We start from the raw sequence: 11,065 nt of genomic DNA, 5'->3' as shown, positions 1-11,065 counted from the left end.
TTTGATCAAATTTGATACAAACTCTTAAAAAAATGAGTATTTAATCTTGGTTCATTCTTGAACGGTGTTCTGAAGTCCAGGAGACCACACTGGGCAATCTGGTGGTCGGATAAAATGGAAATCTTCCTGATAATCAGGATATAAGGATATTTGTCTCAGTACTGCCATTGGCTTTATTCTGGCTGTAGAAGTCACTTAACCTCTGGTGGCTCTGGAAAATTAGGAAAATATTGACCATCTTAGATTCAGGAAGCATTAATGAAATGCCTGTTTTTATAATTTTATTTGTTTAATTATTTAATTTATTTATTTGGCAGAGAGAGCGAGCACAAGCAGGGAGGGCGGCAGGCAGAGGGAGGAGCAAGCTCCCCGCTGAGCAGGGAGCGATGGGCTGTCGCTTCCCCTGCTTGTGCTCTCTCTCTCTGCCAAATAAATAAATAAAATCTTTTTTTTTTTTTAAATGCCTGTTTAAAAATACAGGCTCTAGGAACCAAATTTAATTTCAAAATGGTATTTTTATAAGAATTAATTTTAGAAGTAAACAGTTTTCCACTAGAATCACAGGAAAATAAGTTTTGTTGCGTGGTTGTTGTTGTTTTTGGTTTTGCTTTAAAGAATCAGATGCTGTAGTTCAAAAATTGAATAAGTATTTATTGTTCCAGAAGGTACATTGCTTTTTATACATATTTCATAAATGATACAGGATTTTACACATGTTCAATATTTTGCTATTTGTTTAAAGGACTTTCCTCCACATTTTCCTCCCTTGCCTCCCACACACCCTGAAAGAATTTGCTCATTGCACTGTGCTGTTTCTTCTTCAAAACCCTGCACACAAACAGGACAGATGATTTAAAAATAATTCACATAACTTAAGAAAAATAAATGAGGGAAGGGGTTGAACAACTGGGGGGCCTGGAAGGAAGGGGAGACATGCATCCTTTCGTTCCGTCATGCCAGTGGAAGGGGTGGTGGCAGGAGCAGAGCAGTGGCGGTCCTGGAGGGCCTTCAACCTCTGCAAGGCACCTGGAATCTGGGTTTGTCATCGCAAGTGTTTCTTTTCATACACAATGATCCCCAAAAGAGGAAGAAAATGAGAAATAACCTCCCTGCCACAATGAGGAGGGGCGAATCATGTGAAAGAAAAAGCCAATCGGCTGTGTGGCAAGCCTCATCATCCTTTCCATCCTGCCCCCACAGTAGTTAAAAACAGGATATTAGACACGGATTCCTTTGACTCTTCAAGTGCAGATGTCATCTGGAAATATGGTAGAAAATATTTTGATAGAGTATAAGATTAATTCTTCCTTCTCTCAATTTAAGATAAGAAAAAATAGGGTGAAGAGGGTAGGTTGAAGGAAGCCATAGAAATGTATTCCTGTATAAAGATAAATTGCACCCTTTGAGATCCACACACTTGATTTACAACTACTGAAGTGGTGGAGGTGGTGCGACTCACAAACAGTGTGGAAGTGTGTGTCCTTCAAGATAAACAAAGTCTCCAGACAAGGCAGCGCCATCTGGGTGGGCTGGAATGCTGTCACACAAGCAGATTAACAGCAATGAAATTATTCTGGTTTGAAATGGCTACAGAGCCATGATTTTTAGCCAATTTGTAAACCTTACATCTTCCTGATTTGGTAATACAGCTGAACACCCCCCCCCCTCTGATTTCAGTTATGGAGGGAGAGGGGAATATCAATAGGATAGTTAAATAAAGGAGGGAAATTCTGCCTCCTCTTAAAGATTAATTAGTAAAAAACAAAACAAAACAAAACAAAACAACCTCATGCAGTGTTGCCAATGATTCCTAGATACTGATCCAGAGCACTGGAATATACAGACATTGAAGAAGGTATTACGGGATAATCCAAAGTGTCAATTATCAAACAGTCGTAAGTTGGTTCCAACTCTCATATGGATAAAATTAGCGTAACCAACAGGAGTGGGTAGTTAGAAAAGGGGCATAAAGAGGAGAGATTCCTGGTCACTTTGCAGAGACTGGGTCCAATTTAAAATAAATGCTAATGGCATGGACTCAGACTCTGTTTGCCACCCACACATCTTGAGGATTTGCTTTTCCGGTAGATTTATTTACTCCTATGTCAAAAATAAGAAAAGTTAAATTAAAAAAAAAAAAAATTAGAGCTGAGTGGGGTGCTGGTGTGTTACTGTTTTGCTGACCCTGCAAGAAGATGCAAGAAAGGAACACCCCCAGCATCCTTGTCTCTTTATGAATCTCTCAACTACATAATGCATCATTTTCATCCAGAAACTAAGATGCTTGATTAAGACAATATTCACTAAGCCCTTGGAGCTTATATTCCACAAAGCCTGATCCTTAGATTTTAATATTCCCTTCTTCCCTAAGATCCTTTTTGTTTTTGTTTTTTAAAGGTAAAAACCCTCTACCCTGACTTGGCTCCCAGCTTCCACCTGCAATGCTTTAATTAAAAAGGCAAGAGTTATAAACAGGTGTTCTTTCTGCCAGGATTCAGAGGCTCTTTGCAGATCAATCTTTTTCACCAATTTGTCGAAGGGGCAGATGTACTTGTAATGGGTCTCTCAGTCTCTTAAGGTCCATTTCTGCCTAAAATAGAAACAAAAGGTGAGAAAAATTGGCTAGTGAAGCTTTCAATGATATTATTATCTCCTGAGAAAAGGAAATTGTCTTTTCTGCATCACTATGAATCACAAAAATCATTTCAATTACTCTCAAAATAAGAGTGCCTCAGAAGCAAAGGGCTTTAAAGGCCCAGGACAACAAAGGGAGACCAGAATGGAAGTCTGTCCTGGCAGCTTCAGCTGTCAACAGAGCCTCCAGAAAAGGCTGTGCTGTCAACACGGCAGGACTCAGAGGCTCAAGAACCTGGGGAGCACGTGATGCACCCTAACGGCGGTTCTCAACCTTTAGTTATTCCTCCAGTAGTTGTTTAAGTTTTTCGCTTAGTGATTTTAAAAACAGGGATGTGCTGTCAACTGCAGCACTTTCAAAACTCACATGGGCTGGGACCTCACCCCTATGGAGCTGGATTGTTAGGCTTAGGGTGGGGCTGAGGCATCTGTATTTTTAACAGCGCCAGGGATGATTTGATGCGTTCCCTCCAGTTGAGAACCACCACACAGAGCAACAAGAAGACACGAGTCAACTTAGGCCAAGGCAGGAAGACAGACTAAGCCTATTCAAAGTACAACTCTTGGTACCAATAAGAGACAGAGAAGAGCAACCAAACATTAAAGAGGATAGAAAAGCTTCTAGAGATTTTTAAAAAATCTCTAAAATCATGTAAGACTGCAGAGAAGAGGAATAAAGATTTATTCAGCAAAATCAAAGATATCAGAAGGAGGCACCCGCAGAAATTTGAAAGAGGTAACTATTATGACAAATAAAATGTATCAGTCTTTTTAAAAACAGCATCTTCTAGTTCAATAAACTCTGACTTGTGCCTGGCAAACATTTGCAGTAGTCTCTCTTACCTGGAGTTTATTTTTGCCCCACTGGTATCACACATTTTAGGTGGGAAATCTTTGGAAATTGTTGTAAAAAGATTTTAAAAAGAGAGAAAAGTAAAAATAGACAACTTTAAAGAAACAAAAAGAAAAAAGTAAAAATAGCTCTACAAATTTCAATATGCTACTGTTAATAGGATAGACAGGACCCATCATCTTTTCACCTGCTTGTGTTCTAAAACTTTCCAGAGAGGTGTCCATGCTAAAATAGACATTCTTATTATCTGAGGAATAATTAATATAGGAAGAAGGTGTGATCATTCTTTCAGAGTTTACCCATTGAAGCACTATAGTTATGGATAATAGTAATACATTATTAGTAATAGTAATATAGTAACATATTACTATAGTAATGGTAATATATTATTATTATTATTATTATACCAATACCATACAAAATGGAGCTGGAATTTATTTTTATTTTTGGAACACTTACCTGAGCAATTGCATCCTTGAGTTGATTATATTTCTCTAGGTCAAAACGTGACTTTTTGGCTCCTTTATGGAAAAATAATAAGTATTGTCTATCTCTGGCTTCTGGATAAACATATTCCTATAAATTAAAGGAGAAATTAAATTATTAGTCCTTAGAATATTGGCTTTACAAAATGAGCACTAACTGTTGATTAGGTTCAATATACATGCACACATATAAAGATATATACTGATAAATGTGCTGCGTTAAATATTTCTTAAACATTTTTTATTGTGAAACACACATGTAAGAGTACATAAAACAAAAATGTACATTACAATGAATCATCACATAATGAATAAGTTAATCATCACCAGATAAAGAAAATCTAACATTGCCAACAACCTGGAAGGCATCCTCCTGCCTCTTCTCTATTAGTGAGCTTTCCTTACTCCCAAAACTCATCACTGTCTTGCCTTTTATTGTAATTATTTTCTTACTTTCTTTACAGCTTTCCTACTTAAGCATGAATCCCCTTGAACTCTAATTTTAGCTTAATTTTACCTGTTTTTTTAATTTTATAAAAATGAAGTCAGACAGTAAGTATCGTGTATGGCTATTTTCGCTCAACATGTTTGTGATAGTCATACTTTTGTAGTCCATTCATCTCCATTGCTATGTTATATTCTATTGTATGACTACATCAAAATTCATTTATCCATTTTACTATTGATAGACTTTTGGGTTGTTTCCAGGCTTTGCTATTATAAATAATGCTGCCAAGAACATTTTTGGGCTTATCTCTTCTGTTGGATATATATCTATGAATGGAGATCCTAGATCATAAGGCATGCCTGTGTTCAAATTAGGAAGGGATATGAAACAGGCTTCCAAAATGGTGATACCAATTATACTCCCATCAGCAGGATATGAGAGTTGCCATTATTCCATATCCTTGCCAATGCTGGGTATTGCCAGTTTAAAAAAAAAAAAATGCTAGCCATTCTGGTGTGTGTGCAGAAGTACTACCTCATTTTTCAAAAACAGCTGTACTGAGACATAAATCACATACCATACAATTCACCCATTTAAAGCATAATGTTCAATGGTTTTTAGGGTATTCATGAAGTTGCACAACCATCACTACAATCAATTTTAGACCATTTTCATCATCCCCAAAAGAAATCCTGTACTCTAATAGTCACTTCCCATATCCCTCAACATCTCCAATTCCAGGCAACTATTAATCTACTTTATATCTCTATGGATTTGCCTTTTCTGGACATTTCATATAAATGGAATCTTTTGTGGCCTTTTGTGGCTGCCTTCTTTCAAGGTTTATCCATTTGTAGCTTTTATTGGTACTTCATTTCTCTTTGTTGCCAAGTAATATTCCATTGAATGGATATGCTACATTTTATTTATCCATTAATAAACTGATAGACATTTGGGTTGTTTCCACATTTATGGCTATTATGAATAATGCTGCTATGAATATTCCTGTACAGGTTTTGTGTGAACATGTTTTCATGTCTCTTGGAGATCTATAGCATTTTCCTGATCACTCATGAGGCTGAGGCCTTTTTGTTTCATGTATTATTAGCCATCTGAATTTCCTTTTTTAGATGTGCTTATTCAAATCTCCTGCCATCTTTTTCTATTGGGTTGTCTGGTTTTTTTCTTACTGATTTACAGGCTTTGTTAATATATTCTGGTTATGGATCCTTTGTTGGGTATATGTACTACAAATATCTCCTCCCAGGCTGCTTGCCCTTTTAATGGTGTTCTTTAATAAACAGAAATTCTTAATTTTCTTAAAAGATTTTATTTATTTATTTGAGAGAGGATGAGCAGTGGGGAGGGGCAGAGGGACAGAAAGAGAAAAGCAGACTCCCTGCTGAGCAGAAAGCTCAATGCTGCTGGCTCGATCCCAGGACCCAGAGATCATGACAGAGCCAAAGGCAGACACTTAACCGACTGAGCCACCCAGGGGCCCCCAGAAGTTCTTAATTTTAATATACTCAAATTTATCATTCTTACTCTTCATGGTTAGCACTTTTCAATCTGGGTAAGAAATCATTCCCTATTCCACAGTAACTGACATATTTTCCTATATTATCTTCCAGAAGCTTTATTTTTTATTATTTTTTTAATAAATATTTTATTTATTTATCAGAGAGAAAGAGAGAGAGAGCACAAGCAGGGGGAGCAGCAGAGGGAGAGGGAGAAGCAGGCTCTCCGCCAAGCAGGGAGCCCGATGTGGGACTCAATCCTGGGACCCTGGGATCATGACCTGAGCTGAAGGCAGAAGCTTAACCGAATGAGCCACCCAGGCATCCCTATTTTATTTTTTAAAAAGATTTTATTTTTAAGTAATCTCCACACCCAACATGGTGCTTGAACTTACAACCCTGAGATCAAGAGCTGTATGCTCTACCAACTGAGCCAGCCAGGTGCCCCTCTTCCAGAAGCTTTATTGTGTAGCCTTTCATATTTAGATTTATAATCCATCTGGAATTAATTTTTGTTAATTAAGGATGTATAAGGATGGGGTTGTTTCATTTTTTTTATATGGATATTCAACTGTCCCAGCACCATTCGTAGAAAAAGACTCTTCTTTATTTGCAGCGCTATCTTTTTAAAATCAAAAGTTCATTTATACCAGGTCTGTTTCTACATTCTCTCTATTCCATTGGACTGTCTTTGTGCCACTGTCTCAATTATTGTAGTTTCATAAATAAAGCTATAGTCTTCCATATCCTGTATCCACATCCTTCCAAATCTTTTACATTTTCATTGAAATTCTAGAAGCAGCTTATTCAAATCTCTTCCCCGCCCCATCCCCAAAATTGTTAGAATCTTGACTGGGATTGCACTGAATCAAACAGATCAATTTGTATACAACTGACATGTTTTAGTATTTATGTTTCTAGTCCATGAACATGCTTAGAAGTTTCCTTTAATTTTATGTTTTTCTGCATAGAGGTCCTGCACATCTTTTGCACAATTTACTTCTAGATATATTTATTTATTTATTTTTTATTTTTTATTTTTTTTATTTGACAGAGACACAGAGAGGGAACACAAGCAGGGGGAGTTGGAGAGGGAGAAGCAGGCTTCCCGCGGAGCAGGGAGCCCGATGCGGGGCTCGATCCCAGGACCCTGTGATCATGACCTGAGCCGAAGGCAGACGCTTAACGACTGAGCCACCCAGGCGCCCCTACTTCTAGATATATTTAAAAGTCATTTTAAGTTGCATCTTTTAAAGTCTCATTTATAATTTTTTGTTGTTGGCAACTGATTTATGTATATTGACCTTGTATCCAGTAACCCTATGAAACTTACTTATGGATTCTAACCAAATATATATACATGTTTTTGTATTTTTTTATGTACAAAAATCTTTGAATAACATCAGTTTTCTTTCTTTCCAATCTTTACATTTTTTTCTTGCCTTCTCTTCCAGGGATAATTTATGTTTGCTTCTGCCTGGCATCTATGAGCACTAGCAGTGTGGGATTACCACTATTTTATGAATACCTTAGTCTAATTTATGGAATTGAGATGAATGAAGTTGGGCTATAGTTCAGAGAGAACCTACAACAAGTTCATCCTTATTCTACAATGGTAGCCATTAGAGGTTCCAAACCAACGCAATCTCTATGGTTTTGGTCCTAGATCATCAAGTATGGCTCAGCTTCTTAGTCTCTCCATCTTACCCTGCTTAGTCAGCATAAATCCCCAGAGGAATAAGCATACCTGACACCAGGTTCACCTTCCTGGAATTCTTCTTCTTCAGGTCCTTGCATGGTAATTTTTGCTATCTTATAAGTTCTCTAGTGTTTATAGGCAAATGTATTTAATGTTTTATCTAACTATTCTAACTTTTCCTAATGGGAGGATTGGTCTGATGCCTAGTATGTCATATAAGAAGCAGAAGTGAATATTGAGTTACTGATGATGACAATAATGGATTAATAGTAGCTAAAGGGAAATAAAAATTGAAAAAAAAACCCCTGAATGTCTCATCTCCTAAGACATTACAGTCTAGTATAAGGGTAAAGGCATTATATGTGAATAATTATAATACAAGATAGCATAGGATGAGTGAAATCAGAGGCACAATGTGCTACAGGAATTCAGAAGGAGAGTTCTAAGTTGGCTGTTGGGAACTGGCCAAAGGTTCATGAAAGATAAGCACTTAAGAAACCTTGAAATATAACAGGTAGAGATCAACAGGGAGAACTCTCCCAGTTGATAGAATGATGGGAAGTTAGGAATGAAGTGGTAGAAAACTCAGGGCATTTGGGGGAATAAAGAATACAATTTGATTTGTTTAGAACACATAGTAAGTATACTGTAGGGAACTGACAGACCTCTGGAGAAGACAGAGAGCAACCAGTTATGAATATCAGGCTAAGGAGTTTGGACTTCAATCAATAGATAAAAAGAACCTATTAAAGGGGTGTGTATATAAGGGACAGGAACAGGGAAGAGAGGAGAGAGAAGGAAAGAAACAAAGACAGACAGACAGCAAAGCCATGTCCAGAGCTGTGATTAGACATGACTCATCTGATTGTTCAGTTCTGTTGAGCATGAGCCAGACATGGGACTAGGTGGATACTCTGGGCAAACAATGGCAGGACATGAACAGTTTATTGTCTCTCTTCTCTCCTAGACAAGTTTGGGAGGCCCAGGAAGGTTAAATACCATTCTTGGGCTTTCATTTTCTCACACATAAATAGGCCGTGACCAGTGGTCTAACAACAACAGAAACAAAATGCCTATGTCAATCGCAGCCATATAAAAATATAAGAGAAGCAATTCTCAGCTTTCTTTTGATACCTAAGAAAATAGAAAAAGGTTCTCATGTCTCACTTACTGCAAATGTTTTTTATCAAGGGAAGTTGGATCTGTGTTGGTATCATACAGATAATAATAAGTGATAATAAATCCTTCTTACTTTTTAAAGTGACACAGGGATTTTCAAGCTACTTTAAAAGTAACACTGACGGGCGCCTGGGTGGCTCAGTTGGTTAAGCGACTGCCTTCGGCTCAGGTCATGATCCTGGAGTCCCGGGATCGAGTCCCGCATCGGGCTCCCTGCTCGGCAGGGAGTCTGCTTCTCCCTCTGATCCTCCTCCCTCTCATGCTCTCTGTTTCTCATTCTCTCTCTCTCAAATAAATAAATAAAATCTTAAAAAAAATAAAATAAAATAAAATAAAAGTAACACTGGCAACAAAAATTAGTTCCAGATAGTGATATTTAGTAAATGAGTCTTGGCTGCTAGAGAACAGGCCAGGCATATAAAGTGATTAGATATCTATAATTTTCATCTCTCTTCCATGAAGCAAAAACAGTAACAAAGAAGCCTACCTATACTCTAAGCATACTTAGAAATAGCCCAGAGTTGAGTTTAACTATTTGATTAGTTATCACCAACTTTCCATTCCAAGAATTCAATAAAAACAAAAAGCTTGAGACTACCCTATCCAACTGTTAAATTAATTACATAGTACATAAAAAGCCAAGCCAACTTGGTTGAACAAGCTATCCTGAAGCAGATCATTCTTCTCCCTTTGCCCTCTTATTCTGTAACTTAACGTAAAATATTTTTTTTTTCTGAATTTAATGGTTTATATGGCTCACTTTATAGTCTGTGAGGTTCATGAGGTCAGGAACCCTGATTTACCTCCCTACCTTTAACACCTAGAATAGGGCCTAATACACAATTAGTATGCCATGTGCACGTGTGCATACGAGAGAGAGAGAGAGAGAGAGAGAGAGAGAGAGAGAGTGTGTGTGTGTGTGTGTGTGTGTGTGTGAGTGTGTAGGATAAATGGGTACTTAAAGGGAACTGGCCTTAGAAAGAATACAAGAGAAAAGAGAACTACTTTGACAACCAAAACTTCATTAGCATCTCATTAAAAGTTTCTAGAAGAGGAATTCTTACCTGGCGTGTCATTACAAAATATGCATACATTGCCATGGCACTTCCGTAAGTGATAAAGTAGGTGACTGGCTCCATGATGTCCCAGGAATATTCCCACCAGGTAAGCCGGGCCAAAATGCCAAACTGTGTGGCCATGTAGGCAAGTCCACCCCATAGCACCAAAGTGGTCCTCTTCTCAGCTTTTCTGCTAATCTCAATTCGTACCTACAGGGCACACATAATCAATCAACAATATGGCGTTTTGACAGAGAACCAATTTTAAATTTAAACTGTTTTACGTTCATGGAAGAAACAGGGCTCATAATCAAGACATGTTAGTCTCCATTCTAGTAAACGTAGCTTGTCTGTAGTTTTCACTGAATATTTCATAGGAATAACACTTTTCTTAGACACTTGTGTTTTATGTTTCACCCTAGAAGTAGATGAAAATATGGTGAAACTACAGGAGTAAGTCAGTGTCAACAACTCTTCATCCAGCTACACAATTATCTTTTTTGAGGGAGGGATATGAAAACATGCCAGTGTTCTCTTAACTGTAGTATACAAGATGTAATCTATCATCATTGTTTACTCAAGGGGTCTGCCAGAGGGCAGATAGTACAGTGAGTCAGAGCATGGACTCTGGATTCAGAACAGCTGTGTTCAGGCCCTGAGCCGTGTATCGTCTCAGTGTCACTACAGAGTTATTCTGAGGACTAAATAATGGAATACAGGTAAAATACTTGCACAATTACCAGCACACAGTAAGTATTCAATAAAAGAACAATTATTTTGTTATAGCTGGTACATTAAAAAAATGCTTTTTTACATCTTGAAAATACCAAATTTAAATCTCATTCTTCTTCACAACAGTTCAAGTTTATCACATTTCTAATGGTCTTAAATTTAATGAGAACAACCTTGAGATACAAGTTCATTATTTTTAAGGAAATGAGAAAAAGCACAATATGAAGAGTATTTGTTCCCTTTCTTAACCTCTGATAGTCTAATTCCTTATAATGAAAATATTTGCATCATCATTAAAAAATAAGAATGACACATTTACTATAAAACATCTGGAAAAATGTGAAGAAGAAAATCAATCATCATCCTACCACTCCATTAGCATTTTGGAATATATTTCTTCTGACATTTTTCCTGTGGTTTACATATACATATATATAAATATGCATAGCTATATGCACAC

General features: G+C 37.2%; 1 protein-coding gene across 1 annotated transcript in view; it reads right to left on the bottom strand.

The window, feature by feature from the left end:
* Positions 1 to 630: 630 nt before the first annotated feature.
* Positions 631 to 11,065, bottom strand: part of MCU (mitochondrial calcium uniporter) — a 201,401-nt gene continuing 190,966 nt past the window's right edge. The window contains exons 6-8 of the mRNA XM_045878043.3: positions 9,880 to 10,083; positions 3,947 to 4,063; positions 631 to 2,590 (exon numbers count right to left, since the gene is read on the bottom strand). Of these exons, the coding sequence (XP_045733999.1) occupies positions 2,513 to 2,590; positions 3,947 to 4,063; positions 9,880 to 10,083 (399 nt within the window). The 3' untranslated portion in view covers positions 631 to 2,512. The remainder of the gene's footprint in view (positions 2,591 to 3,946; positions 4,064 to 9,879; positions 10,084 to 11,065) is intronic.

Source organism: Mirounga angustirostris, unplaced genomic scaffold (assembly GCF_029215605.1).
Source record: "Mirounga angustirostris isolate CCGP_5_RB_7025 unplaced genomic scaffold, mMirAng1.0.hap1 SCAF_6, whole genome shotgun sequence".
Taxonomy (NCBI): Eukaryota; Metazoa; Chordata; class Mammalia; order Carnivora; family Phocidae; genus Mirounga; species Mirounga angustirostris.
Note: the sequence above shows the minus strand (reverse complement) of the source record. Positions and strands in the feature narration are given on the sequence as shown.